Consider the following 15,060-nt stretch of genomic DNA (forward strand, 5'->3'; position numbering starts at 1 on the left):
ACCAATCAAACCGTCCGGTTACCAGTCAAACCGACCGATAAACCGGTCAAACCGACCGGTAAGCCGGTCGGAACCGGTTGAACATGTGATTTTGAATTTGACCGGTTTCCACCGGTTTTCGGTCAACCGGTCCGGTAAACTGCTACCGGACCGCGCCGGTTTGACCGGACCGATAGGTTTATTTAACCCTGATTCACACTACCACAACGCCCAAAAACTAGCCAAAATGGAAAGCATAGCGAATGCCAAGTAACAATTTGTGACGCGAAGGTAGCAAAACCTTATTGCGGACGCCTTTTGAGTTTTGACAAGGTCAATGTGACTGCCACAGTGTCACTGGCACGTTGACCGCCGCTTGAGAAGATCCTTGGCAACAGTAAAGGGTCTTTTCTGCAGTCGCCAAACTAATTTCTCCAGTGGGGGGAAAAGAAAAGAAAACAGCTAGAAGAGGAGGAAGGAAACTCCGGTAAGACCAAAACCAGGGGCAGCCCCCTCCCAGCAGCTGTTTCACAATCCAGTCCTCCGCAGGCAGCCTCGGATCTTCTGCGGCCATCCCAGCCAACCCAAGGAGCACCACGCAGAAGCGCACGCGCACGTGAGCCCGGAGCGCGTCGGCGCAGGGGATCCAGGCGGTTTCGCGGCCCTGTGGGCTCCCACCGCTGGAACCAGGGCGGCGCGGGGGCAAAGCAAAACCGAGTACCCGAGCCGCTGCCGCCGGGGCGGTCGCAGCCGCACGGGCGAAACCGGCGGCGAGCGCCCGCACGGCTGCCCCCATAAAGACTCCCTCCTGGCTGCCGCTTTCCAACGGCGGAGCGGTCGAGAGCCGAGAGCGATCGAGCGAGAGGGAGAGGGATAGGCTTGGGTGGGACCGTGGAAGAGTTTGGGGGTTTCGGCGATGGAGAGGGGCGACGGGGGAGGAGGCATGGCGCCGCGGGGCGGCGTGGTGGGGTCGGCGGCAATGCTGGGGCTGGACATGCACTTGGCCCCGCAGCAGATGCACCCGGCCTCCGCGTTCCAGCACCAGCCACAGCCGGAGCAGCACCACGGCGGGTTCCAGCTGCACCAGCCGGCGCCGGTGAGGCACCAGCAGCAGCCGCCGCCGCCGTTCTCGCCCTACTCCAACACGTCGTCGTCCAGGGTCGTGGCGAGCGCGGCGGGCGTCGGGCACGACGACGAGATGGTGGGCAACGGCGGGAAGGCCGGAGTGGTGCAGCAGCAGCAGCAGATGGCGGCGGCGGCGGGGTGCCCGTGGACGCGGATGAAGTGGACGGACTCCATGGTGCGCCTGCTCATCACCGTGGTGTACAACGTCGGCGACGACGGAGACGGCGTGGCGCCGGCTGGCGGCGCGGGGGGAGGCAAGGCGGCCAAGGCGGGCTCGTCTGCGCACGGGCACGGGCACGGCCACGGCCACGCGGCGGCGGCGCAGCAGCAGCAGAAGAAGGGCAAGTGGAAGTCGGTGTCGCGCGCCATGGGGGAGAAGGGCTTCACGGTGTCGCCGCAGCAGTGCGAGGACAAGTTCAACGACCTCAACAAGCGCTACAAGCGCGTCGTCGACCTGCTCGGCCGCGGCCGCGCGTGCCGGGTGGTCGAGAACCACGCGCTGCTCGACGCCATCGACGACCTCTCGGCCAAGGCCAAGGACGAGGCGCGCAAGCTGCTCAGCTCCAAGCATCTCTTCTTCCGCGAGATGTGCGCCTACCACAACGGCGGCGGGCAGCACGCGCCGCCGCACGCCGCGACGGGGGACGACGCCGCCGCCTGCCTCCACCACCCGCCGCCGGCGCTCGCGGCCTCGTCCGCCGCGTGCCACGCGCAGCAGCAGCACCAGGCGGCCCCGTCCCCGTCCCCGCCGGGGATGAAGGACTTCTCCGCGGACGACGACGACGACAGCGACGATGCCCTGAGCAACAACAGGGACGACGACGAGGAGGACTACGGTGACGACGACGAGGACGGCCACGTGTACCACCGCGCCCACCACCACCACCACCAGCACAACGGCGGCAAGCGCGGGCGCGGCGAGGACAGCGGCGCGGCGGAGGACGACAACGAGGACGACGCCGGCGGGAAGCGCGCGCGGGCGGTCGAGCAGTCGGCGGCGGTGCAGCAGCTGAAGGGCGAGCTCGCGTCCGCGGCGGCGGACCCGCAGCAGGCCCGGTGCTGGGTGCGGCGGCGCGCGGTGGAGGTGGAGGAGCAGCAGGTGGCCCTCGAGTCCCGCGCCTTGGAGCTGGAGACGCAGCGCCTCAAGTGGGAGCGGTTCCGCGCCAACAAGGAGCGCGACATGGAGCGCGCGCGCCTGGAGAACGACCGCCTCCGCATCGAGGGCCGCCGCATGCTGCTCCTGCTCCGCCACAAGGACATCGAGCTCGACATGGCCGAGGCCAACTCCTCGTCCGTCGACCACCACCCCGCCGCGTCGCCGCTCGCGGCGCACTACCCGCAGCCCCAGCCGATGGGGTCCAGCCCGTCCACCGCCGGCCATCCCAACTAGCTAGCCGCCGTGCGAGAGCCTTTCCATTACCGGTAGCGGTCGGTGACGGTTCTTTTTTTTTTAAGAAAACTTTAGTAGTAGTTCTCTTCTTTGGATAAAAAGACAGTAGCAGCATTGTCTCATGTTTCGGGATAGGAGGGCCAAGTGCCGTAGTGCGTGTCAGGGGTTCAGTGTCTGTTTTTTTTTTGGATAAAGAGGTTCAGTGTCTGTTCATATGGGAATGGGATGTAACCAATGTGCTAACTGATGTGCTGAAGAATCTCTGAAGAGTCCGTTTGCTGCTGTCACGTTCGCCATTGCTCGATTTCCAATGTCATTGTTCTGCAGATACTATGTCGACACAACTGCATGCACAGAAATTGAGAAGCGTTCGCATGGAACAGTGTGAGGAACAGTATTGATGCTTTGGGGTTTGCCAACGAACTACTCCGTCGCGACTCGCGACCTGCATCCACCGCCACCATTGCAAGCACCAGCGAGGAATCGACGGATTGTTCCAGCGGCAGCAGTGGCAGTGTCAATCCTTCAGCAGCAGAATAAGCCCTTGTTTAGTTGCCTTCTAAATTTCAAAACTTTACAAGATTTTTCGTCACATCGAATTTTTAAACGTATGCATGAAGTATTAAATATAACTAAATAAAATAACTAATTACACAGTTTGTGTATAATTTGCGAGATGAATTTTTTAAGCCTAGTTAACCCATGATCGGATAATAATTACCGAATACAAACGAAAGTGCTATAATATTTTACACCCAAAACTCTACGCATCAAAATAAGGGCTAAATCATTTTAGTGGTAGCACTGATTCCAAAATCGTGATTCTATCACATTTTGAGAATAACATATTCTAAAAAGAGAAATCTATAAGGCTGGTTCTAAGATATTTAGGTCGTGTTTAGTTCCAGCGCAAAAAAAATTTACGTTGGAATCTTATTAATTTGAAGTACTAAATAAAGTCTATTTACAAAACTTTTTGCACAGATGGGTTGTAAATCGCGAGACGAATCTAATGATGCTAATTAATTCATGATTAATCAATAATTAGCGGGCAGTTACTGTAGCATCATTGTTGCAAATCATGGATTAAGTAGGCTCATTAGATTCGTCTCGCGATTTACAACCGATCCATGCAAAAAGTTTTATAAATAAACTTCATTTAGTACACCATACATGTGTCGAAACATTCGATATGATATTTTTTTGTGTTTACGGAGTTTATGGGGTGGGAACTAAACAGGGCCTTATTAGATTTGCAAAACTAGCTAATATAGTATATAGCACCGTCCACGCATGCTCATGCAATTTTGATTCAAGTTAATTTATCACGAACGGGTAAAAAATACTAATAATTACATTGACTAAGCCAATATGCATAAAAGTGAATCTGTAAAGAATTGTAGCACTTTCGTTTGTATTTAGTAATTATTGTCCCGCCATGAGTTAATTAGGCTCAAAAGATTCGTATCGCAAATTATAGACAAATTGTGTAATTAGTTATTTTATTTAACTATATTTAATACTTCATGCACATGCATTCAACGTGATGTGGAATCTTATAAAGTTTTGAAATTTTGAAGGGAACTAAACGAGGCCTAACATTCCATGGTGTTAAAAGTAAAAGATGTCAAATTAAATTAATTAAATATATAATGACTTGTTGACTATATTACTCAATTCTACTCACGAATTTCGATGTGCATCCACATCCTAGGTTAGCTCAGCTTGTGGTATGCAATTGAACGTGTACGGAGAAGTTGTGTCCTACTAATTGATTTCGTAGCATTTCTACAAGATAAAAGACTACTTAGGGTGTGTTTAGTTGGCGAAAAGTTTGAATTTTGGTACTGTAGCACATTTCGTTGTTACTTGACAAATAATATATAATTATAGACTAATTAGATTTAAAAGATTCATCTCATGCTAATCAGTTAGACTGTGTAATTAGTTATTTTTTCAACTGTATTTAATGTTCCATGCATATGTCCGAAGATTCGATGTGACGGATACTGCAGAAATTTTTTCACCAACTAAACAGGACCTTAGCAGCTAGCTGTATTTTTGCTTGTCTGTACGGCCTGTTCTTTTCTTCACAGCCAGCGTCCCTTCCAAGCCTAAACTGCCCTCCCCCAAACCTCTTTCCCTCTTCCTCCTCCCCTCTTCCCCTCCTCCTCCCTGCCCTTCTGGTTAGGCCAATTTACGGCCTGCCTTAGGTTAAGCAAGTCCTTTTATAAATCCTTGACCTAGATTCATGGTGCTAGCAAATTAAGACCAACGGTGGGATCTCGACAGTTTCAGCTCCGAATGATCATAGGATATACCAAGGGATTCCAAAACCATCCTTGAGCAGTTGGTAAACTTTGCAGCAACAATTTTTTCTACAATTAGTTAGTATTTCTTTTTATCATTTACTGTTGATTGCAATCAATTGAATCTGCAGATCTTATCATTCCTCAACACAAAGATCCATTGGTTAGAGTTCATGGGCCCTTGGTTTATCAAATGAAAAAGTTTTCAACTACTACAAAGTTGTAGATCGTGTCATTCACTATAATTTTGATATAAAGTTTGACTACATCTAACATCATATGAAAAATTTATGATCTTTTTTGTGTGGTACCATTTGTAGGGGTAGGTGCTGGCCACACCCGCTCCTAAAAATGATGCCCATTTGTAGGGCGGGTGATGGCGTCACCCGCCTCTAAAAATGCATTTTTTGAGTCGGGTCAAATGCTACAGTAGCTCTGTTCTATTTGTAGCAACAGGGTACATTTTGACACACCCCTAAAAAATTGAGCGTTGCTACAAATCATTTTTGTAGTAGTGCATACCTTTTCAGCAAGCTCTTGCAACACAAGGCATTCCGCATGTGATGTCATCGATCATGCTCAGATGACATACCTTAAGGTGGTGTGACTAGGCTTCGTGTCTTGGCATTTCATGGCAACGATCTCATGCGTATGCTCATCTAATCCTATATATAGTATTGGGATGGAATCTTCATAATTTCATCCATATGCTGATGTCATTATGACTAATCGAATGAATTAAAATTTAGTGATTCAATTGTAAATCAGTTATATCTAGGGACTATAATAATAGAAAAGATCTAAATTGTTTTGTGTTTCATATTTTTCCTGCAAAAGAATTGAATACAATATTGATGGAGACAAATGTGGCACTAGTGTTACAAAAAATCATATAAAACTATCTAGTGGAAAACACCTCAATATTGGTTGAAAAATTATTATCATAACACAAATATCAAACCATAGCAGAACACCATACATTGGAATGACCAATTGGCATTTTGTAATAAACATATTTCATAGTAGGAAGGTATGAATGGATGAGTTTATTCATGAATACTTCTCTGTTGATAGGTTCAGAAAGACATGCATGTACTTTCAATCCAATGACCTCCAAAGATAGCTGGCCACATATTGATTTAGGCTACAAAATCAACAAGCCCAAGTTGAGAAGGACCTGGGAGACCAAGAAAATCTAGGATCAAGGAATACGATGAGGTTGGCACAAGTAAGAGAAGGAAAACATGTTCAGAGTGCCATGAGCTAGGCCATAGAGCTAAGAATTGCCAGGGAGGTCCCACTGCTAGTCAAAAGAGAAAACTCTCATCTTCACAAAATGGATCAGGAGAGGGTAGTACTGACCCAAGTGCATCACAAACATCAAAGTGAGTGATGGATGTGCACAAATATTTTTTTTACATATTCAAATCCTTTATTCTTTGCTTTACTATCAACTTGTCCACTAACACAATTTTATTACCTTCAAGTGAAACTGCAAGTGCTGCAAGAGGAAGAGGAAGAAGAAGAAAAAGAGGACGGGGAAGAGGAGGGAAAACGGTAGGAGCAACAACAACTGGACCAGGGGGGAGGAAGAGCAAGAGGAAGAGAAAGAGCGACAAGTTGTTTGGCCATATTGTTAGGCATAGATTCTCAGATGTGATGCTTGTCATTTGACATGTATAAACTCTCCAAAACTTTGTTTGTGTTGGACTTGAGTGTTGGAATCTGATCTAGACATGATGGTATCTCTGTTTGGGCATGATATATGTGTCTTATGCAAATTATGTGAAATTGAACTTATCATGTTGCGTCATGTTGCTGCCAAAATTTTGAAGAATTTATCAAATTTTGGTCATTTTTGCAAGTTATAAAAGTCTGGTTTGAATTTGCCAGAGAAAGTTCATTTCAGACCTGTCGAAATGTTGTTCTATTCAAAACAGGGGTAAAATCACCAAATCCATATAATAGTAGGGGTAAATTGGTCTTTTCAAAGCAATTTTAACACCGTTAACTGCCTTTCCGAAATAGGGGCAAACTCTATCTTCGTTTTCAAAAAACAGGAGTAAATTCGAAAAGTTTAAAAAATAGAGACAAAATCACCATTTCACTTCGAAATAGGGGGAAAAACACCAAAAACCTCATTTTTTAGTTGGAGTGCCGCCAAACACGATCCTAGTATGCGTTAAAGCAAACATTTTGCCGCTGGCTTAGCCTTTTTGCTTGAACCGAAGGCCCTCCATAATGGCTCGTGGAGCCGTGGAGGGCAAAAAAAAAAAACACTGGTGTCTGCTTGGGCCTAACTAACTAGCCACGTAGGCGGAACCGCGGAAGCCCATAAAGTGGCACGAGGGGCCCATAAAGTGGTATTCGCTCTCGCCGCGCCGGCCACCTCCACGCACTGCTCTCTCTTCTTGGTCCAGGGGCCTTCCCCGCCTCCGGTCCCCCGCGCCTCCCCGCCCTCGGCCCTTCCCATGGCGTCCAGGGATCTCCGGCGCCTGCTTGACGGCGCCGCGCTCGTCGCCCGCGAGGCCACGAGGGGCACCTCCCCACGCGACGTCCTCAGGTCCGCGCTCCTCGCCGCTACCGACTTCGCCGGCCTCACCAGGGGCACCCCGCGCCGCCCGCAGGCCCCTCCAGGCGCTGGGCCGCACCCCGCCACCGAGTCCTCCCGCCCCTCCTCCTCGTCCTCCTCCGTCGTATACTTCACCCACGATGACGCCGCTGCTGCCCCGCAAGATCCCCCGTTGGAGCGGCCGCCGGCGCAAGAGCCCGCACACCCCGCGCGGACGCAGGTGATTGCCGGAGCTGGTACAGCCGCCGCCGTGGCAGCTGAACCTGCTGCCGTAGCGGCGGCCAGTCCCGATCCCGTGGCGGCTCCCCCTGAGCCCTCGCCTTCGCCCCCACAGGCGCCCCCTCTGCCCTCACCGGCGTCAGCGGAGAAGAGGAGGCGGCTACGGGAGCGGAGGGTTCCGTCCACGCCCTTCACCAGAGCCCTCGGGTAAGTTACCAAGCTATGCATCCGTCTCAATTGAAATTTGAAAGAATGCACGTTCGTTCTAATTTGCGCATAGGCGTCCATCAAAATTTGAAAGAGGTGATGAATGAACTATGTTGTTTTTCGGTGATGTGCGGGAACAATTAAGGTTTGCAGGACTCGGTGCCGGGCTAGTATGGGGCACCGTTCAGGAATCGGCCCGCCGGGTGATGTACGGCACACCAGTGGACAAACAGGGCAAGCAGTCAGCGCTGTCACCATTCTTGTCCGATCAGAACGCTGAGCGTGTTGCCCTTGCGCTCTGCCGGATGCGAGGAGCAGCACTCAAAGTGGGGCAGATGCTGAGCATTCAGGATGAATCCCTTGTGCCTCCACCGGTAGTATCTCGAATCTGATGCTGCAATTTTGGTTTTTTGCTATTGTTTTATCATCTTCTGGTGATCTGCCGATCAAATTGATGTTGGCCAACTTAATGTAGGTATTGGCAGCTCTTGATATTGTTCGTCAAGGTGCTGATGTCATGCCAAGGAAGCAGCTAAATTCAGTCCTTGATGCTGAGCTTGGTACTGGCTGGTCCTCCAAGTTGAGGAGTTTCAACTATGAACCACTCGCTGCAGCTAGCATCGGGCAGGTTGGTTAAGCAGAAGAAGTTACCCTCCACTCTAAAATATTCACGGAATGTGCAATTCACTTCAGCACTATCTGATACTAAAGATGTTGTTGGGTGCTACTCTCATTATCAACACATATCCTTTGCTTATCTATTGCCACCTTTTTCTTTCAACCAGGTCCATCGGGCAGTTTTGAAGGACGGATCAGATGTTGTCATGAAAATACAATACCCTGGGGTTGCAGATAGTATAGAAAGTGATATTGAGAATGTTAGGCTACTTCTAACTTATACAAATCTCATCCCTAAAGGTCTTTTTCTTGATAGAGCCATGAAGGTAAACCTTTTTATTAGTTATGTTTCTAGAGATATGGATGGTTCACCTTTTTTGTTCATTGTATTTCTGCCTGCGGTTTTGGCGCGCTTTTGCAAATGGGCAGAATTGTAATGCGAAGTGCTGCACATATGAGTATGTTATAAGCTTTTTTCTGTATGAGACGAACCAGTGCTGATCTTTACTCAATATACAAATTAGAAAAAGTTGAAATGGAAATGTGGAATTTCTATGTCGCATCCAGCAAGTTGCTGACCTTTATAATCTCTGTTCATACATTCTATAATCTTATGGGGCAGCAACACATACTGATCATATGTTGATATTTTCTTTATCATAACTTCTACTCTTCTAATAGAGAGCCAAATGACTTTGTCACATTGATGCAAATTTATAACATACATATAATAAGCTCTTTGATATTCATGTTATATAATTCAGGTGGCAAAGCAGGAGCTGGCAAGGGAATGTGATTATGTGTTAGAAGCAAGTAACCAGAAGCGTTACAAAGAATTGCTATCTGATAGCGATGGCTATTATGTCCCAAAGGTCATTGATCAATTATCTAGCAAGAAAGTGCTGACCTCCGAGTTTGTTCCAGGTATTTTGAGCAATAATGCTATGATTGTTTTTTGCCCTGTGTATGTATTATTTAGTATTACCAGATTAGATTATGACGATTTAGATATGTTCAGCTATTTAGTCTAATCCCATAAATGGACGTGGGATCGTTTTACTCTTGTGATGTATGGTGTATCCACTTAAACTTATTTTGCTGTTTAAATGTTGAGCATGAAATGCTGGCATATCGACAATTTGAAGTTACCCTAGATATCAGTATCTTAAACTAACCATACAACCAAAGAGGCAAATTTTTTTGTTATGGAGTTCCATATAAAGCCTGAATTATTTTGGAGTACGCATTCCAACAGAGAGCTTGAACCTGAATTATTTTGCAGTACTCATTCCAACAGAGAGATTGAACGTTTTAGACCTTTACTAGACATTTTGAACAAAAGGATTGACTTGTTCACTAGTTTGTCTCTGTGAATTTTGTAATTAGAATTATGCTTCAATAGCCTCTTATGGTCACAGAATAGAACTGTCATATTTTCAGGTTTCAGCTATGTGGCAATAAACTCACTAACCATTGAAGACTAAAACGATTTTGTTAATTCTAATTAATTATGGGCTTCATGCATATGGATCCTATGTTTATTTTATATGCAAGGAAGATATATTAATGAACTGAAACATGTTAAATATACTTCTAACATTAGGATCAAACTATGCAACAGTATTTGATGTCTTTTGCTGCTCACTTTTCTTCATGAAATTGAGAACCAGTATATTTTGTTGGGAGATCCTAACATCTGCACCTACCTGTTGGTTCTGTACAGGGGTTCCTATCGATAAGGTTGCTCAGTTAAGCCAGGAAACCCGCAATTATGTTGGTTGTAAACTGCTTGAGCTTACAATAAAGGAGTTATTTGTCTTCAGATTCATGCAGGCATGTGTTGGCTCTCATTCCATCTGCTAAATTCCTAAATAACTAATAGTTAGAGCTTGCTGTCTGTATAATCTGCATCATGCTAAAGTCCCATCAATTGCTAATTTGCAGTGCAAATGGTCAAGGTTGAAAACCTGTCATGTACACTACTGTTTTTATGCTGACCTTTTGTTACTTATTTGGTTCAGACTGATCCGAATTGGAGTAATTTTCTGTATGATGATGCTACAAGGAAATTCAATCTGATTGACTTCGGTGCAGCTCGTGATTTCCCAAAGCGCTTTGTAGATGATTACCTACGCATGGTACATAATGACAACCCATGCACCCTTGCGTTACAGAATCCGTTATCAGAATTCTGGCATTCTATTGCTTTTGAGGTTATTCGTGTCTGATTTATTGTATTGTCCCTCAGGTTGTTGCCTGTGCAAACAAGGATCGGGCTAGTGTCTTAGAGATGTCCCGCAGACTTGGATTCCTTACTGGCGAGGAACCAGAAGTCATGCTGGAAGCTCATGTCCAAGCAGCCTTCATTGTTGGCGTGCCATTCTCAAAGCCAGGCGGCCACGATTTTCGAGCGAACAATATCACACATAGTGTTTCCAATCTCGGGGCTACCATGTTGAAGCACAGGCTGACCCCACCACCGGATGAAGTTTACAGCCTCCATAGAAAGCTGTCAGGTGCATTCCTGGCTTGCATCAAGATAGGGGCAGTTGTGCCCTGCAGAGAGATGTTGTTCCAAGTTTATGAGCAATATAATTTCAGTAATGATTATTCCGATGTAGCATCTAGTACTGCATAGATTACCTTTTGTATGCGGACCTGCCAAATTGTTCATCGGCTGCAGCTCATTTTTCTTGAGAGTTTTGGCAGTCACCTTTCATTCATGTTTGGGCTTAAAAAGTCAAAAGCTTGTGTTCTTGGTTTGTAAAGTCTGTTTGGATGAGACGAGTAGGATATTGTACACAATGTGCTCGAGTAGCCTTTCACCGGATAGTGGTGGAGTATCATTTTTACAAGTTTTTTGGTGGAGGAATAAAAACATTGGAATAAAGTTTATTTTTTGGCGACTACTTTACACAGTTCAAATGTTGTAATGGTGTTTTTCCAATACCCGAGCCGCCGGAATTACTTGATGTAATTAACTGGTACTTGATGTATTTAACCGGGCATTCCAAATTCGTTTCTCATGCATATAAATACAAAAGGCAATGGAAGAAATTGGAAGGGAGGAGGGTTAATCCCTGTTCAACAAAATCATCATCATTTCATCAATCATCATCATCAGTCCACCAAAGCATCAATGTAAACTTTGCTATGGCCACCCTGCAATTTGTCCCTGCTGAGAAAAGCAAACCATGTCTACTAAGAAAAATCTACCCAGCAAATCCCACACATCGAAATAAACGGTGCATCATCAATCCACTAAAGCATGAATGAAAATTTTGCTACGACCACCCTGCAATCTGTCCCCACTGGGAAAAGCAAACCATGTCTACCAAGAAAAATCTATCCAAAAAATCTCACACATCGAAATAAACGGTGCAGAGTACAGCACTGCCAATTCCGCACTTGTGCAGGGTTCAAGTTAGGGGTGGGCACAATTTCCCGAACCCGAACTCCGAACTCCGAACCCGAACCCAAATTACCCGAACCCGAATTATCCGATCACTATTTCGGGTAGGAACTTGAGAAACCCGAATTTAATTCGGGTAATTCGGGTTTTGACTCCCGGTACCTGAATTACCCGAACTCCTTTAAAACCTAATAGATTACGGTCTAATCCACTTACTTGACCCAACAACGCAATAAGAAATTTAATTGTTATATTTATTGATTGCTTGTTTGTTTGATTTGTGCAATAATAGCGATATGTTGATCTTACTTTTGTATTCCATCCTTTTTTTTTACTTGTTGCCTAATGAGAGAGACAATGATTTGTCAATTGATCGGGTATTTTCAGGAAAACCCGAACCCGAAATTTCGGGTATTGCTTTTTTCGGGTTAATTTCGGGTAGCATTTTTAGATACCCGAATTTTCCATTACCCGAATTACCCGACCCGAATTACCCGAACGCCCAGGGCTAGTTCAAGTCCCACGTCACTCCCTTTCTTCTGATTCTTATTCCAAAACTGACTAAAAACCACACGACACCTCCTACCGCCTGCTTCCCACCTCCCCCCTTCGCCTCTCCTCTCACCCTCCGCATCCCGTAGCCTCCGCCACCTGCTTCCATGGACGACGGTGGCTGCTATGCTCGTGGTGGAGGGCGCCGGCCACACCCCCGCCCGTGGGGGGGGGGGGGTGGCGCAGTCCGTCCCTCCCAACTCCACCCCGCGTCTCAGGGCCGGCCAAGGCCTGTGCCTCCCCGCAGCTTCCAACGCTGCCAAAGAAAATTGGCTAGCTCATCATCCAATTATAAAGAATTGGCTGAAAATTTTAATATGATCATTGATCATAACGATGAGCTAACCAAGAAAATTGAGATTCTTGAACAAACCAAGGCTACCTCTAAAAGGGCATCAACATCTATTTCAAAATCTGAAAAGGTTGTCTCCACTTCTTGATTTAATTGATAAAACTAGCTCACCATCTTGCAATGAGACTTGCTGAGAATGTTGTTGTAGAAAATTGTGATGATCTCATTGCCCAAGAAAATGAAGAGGTCAAGCCAGAAGTAGAAAGGTTCTTAAGAAGGATAAATGGAAAATCAATTTGTCATGAGTACAAGAAACAACCTCCTCAAGATAACCGTCCTAAGATGGTGAAGAAGCTTGAGAAGGGAGCAACTGTAACTTGCAACTTACGCCATCAAGGTCACAAGTCCTATGAGTCCAAAAACAAGAAGAAAGGGAAATAAAATAAGAAAGTCAACTCCAACACCAAGCCTTATTTGAAGGTTGACAAGAAAAAGAGCACACCCTACCTCCTCAAAAAAAATGATAACAAGGTTTTTATATATCCTTGGAGGCTTAGCTTTTTAGAACACCTAATACACACCCTCTTAGGGTGTCACGGTTCTTTCAGATAATCAATAACCAAACCTAAATAACCGAGACCGAAATGGAAATGATCGAAAACAATATTTTCGATCCTATAAATTCAGTTCCCGAGATCTAAAATAACTTCAGTTTATTCGGTTCTTGAGCTCGGGTAACCAAATAACTGAACTACTATCTCTATTAGACTCAATAGTAAATACAGCCCAGGCGAAATCGATACCCGCCCTGGGTTGCCGACCGGCCACGACGGTGTCATCAGAGGAATGAAACTAAAATTCAGGGTTATATGAGTCAGCAAATTTTTTTCAGGGTTGAGGGAATTGAGCTATCTACTGGTGTCATAATTGGAATTTTCTAACAAATGAGGGCAGGTACATTGGTTCGCTTTAAAGGTTGTTTCATGCAGTGACATATAATTTTGAGACGACATCAAGATAACTTCTACAATGACTTTTTTTTAGTTATCTCATAGTTATACCATACCCCTTACTTTATGGCTGAAATAAATAAAGACTTTGAGTTGTATGGCAACAACAACTCGTACAACAGTAGGAAGTAGTCTCATACTCCTAAATTTTAGCCTATGAGACGGTTGTTTCACGAGGCAACTACCTCTTTCTCTCACCTCTCTCTCCTTCACATCACAAAAAATCGTATGTGCCATTGCATAAGACGACCTATAAGACCACTGATATATAGCAATGTATCTGGAAGGCAAAATAACCAAATTCGTCTCTAAACTATGATGCTCGGCTCAATTTGGTCCCTACACTATGAAAAGATCCAATGTAGTCCTTGAACTATTCTAATCGGCCCAACTTCATTCTTGATTTCAATGTGGTATGCCATGTAGGCTCCTCCATTCACCATCCGTCAGTTTGGGGTGTGAAATACCCTTTTTATGCTCCATCCACAGAGTAGGTTTCCAATAGATGAGCTGCGCTACCTAGGAGGGGCGGCGACATGGCTCGATGCGGGCAGGGGGCATCGACGAGCTGGCTAGCGGCGCGCACGGTGGTTGGGGGAGCAAGCATGGAATGTTGCGAGCTGAGCTGCTTGTGGCAAACCTGCTATGTGGATGGAGGGTAAAAGGGGCATTACACATTCCAGTTGACTGGACGACGACTGGAGGAGCCTACGTGGCATGTTAGATCATCTCCAAGAGCTCTTGTATACTTGATGAGTTAGCTAAAAAAAATCTCATCAAAACTCGGATCCAACAAACTTTATATTTTGCTCCACTAGCTATCTTGTTTTCTATCTACTCCCCCTTGCTGGGCAAAAAAAGAAGACATGTCCCACTCGCCATCTTCCGTGGCTCGCACCCCTGTGTACCTCGCGCCGCTCCACTCCCCCTGCATGTCCCGCGCTGCCCATGACGTCGAGCGCCGCCCCGACCATCCCAGGCCACCGGCGAGCGCCGCCCCGCCATGCTGATCCACTGCCGGGCGCCGCGCACGCCGTCGAGCCCGTCGTCCCAGGGCCGCCACCGAGCGCCGCCCTCAGCGTCTCGAGCCACCGTCGAGTGCCGCCCCTGCCCCAGCCGTCCCGGGCCACCACCGAGCGCCGCCAACGCCGTCACAGGCCGCCGTCTAGCGCTGCCTCTGCTCCCGCCTCCGCCGTCTCAGGCCCTTGCCGCGCGCGCGCTGATCAGGCTGCGCGGCTATGGGAGGCCTGGGAGCAGGTGAGGGGTAGTAGGAGGCGGAGCACAACCTGAGCGTCCTCACTGCACCGCCCCCCGCGGCGCAGGTGAGGAGGAGGGCGGCGGTGCGGCAGCTTGCCATCGGGAGCAAGAGGAGAGG

General features: G+C 47.1%; 2 protein-coding genes across 2 annotated transcripts; both read left to right on the forward strand.

Moving 5' to 3' along the window:
• Window positions 1-696: 696 nt before the first annotated feature.
• Window positions 697-2,776, forward strand: LOC120676760. Its single transcript, XM_039958090.1, has one exon. It carries the CDS (start codon window positions 896-898, stop codon window positions 2,492-2,494), a length of 1,599 nt encoding a protein of 532 aa, XP_039814024.1. The 5' UTR covers window positions 697-895; the 3' UTR covers window positions 2,495-2,776.
• Window positions 2,777-7,191: 4,415 nt separating this feature from the next.
• Window positions 7,192-11,328, forward strand: LOC120671946 (protein ABC transporter 1, mitochondrial-like). The gene is made up of 8 exons (XM_039952212.1): window positions 7,192-7,801; window positions 7,947-8,175; window positions 8,277-8,429; window positions 8,587-8,745; window positions 9,184-9,343; window positions 10,143-10,252; window positions 10,441-10,557; window positions 10,668-11,328. Exons 1-8 carry the CDS (start codon window positions 7,275-7,277, stop codon window positions 11,055-11,057), a joined length of 1,845 nt encoding a protein of 614 aa, XP_039808146.1. The 5' UTR covers window positions 7,192-7,274; the 3' UTR covers window positions 11,058-11,328.
• The last annotated feature ends 3,732 nt before the right edge of the window (window positions 11,329-15,060 follow it).

Source organism: Panicum virgatum, chromosome 5N (genome assembly GCF_016808335.1).
Source record: "Panicum virgatum strain AP13 chromosome 5N, P.virgatum_v5, whole genome shotgun sequence".
In the NCBI taxonomy this organism is placed as follows: Eukaryota; Viridiplantae; Streptophyta; class Magnoliopsida; order Poales; family Poaceae; genus Panicum; species Panicum virgatum.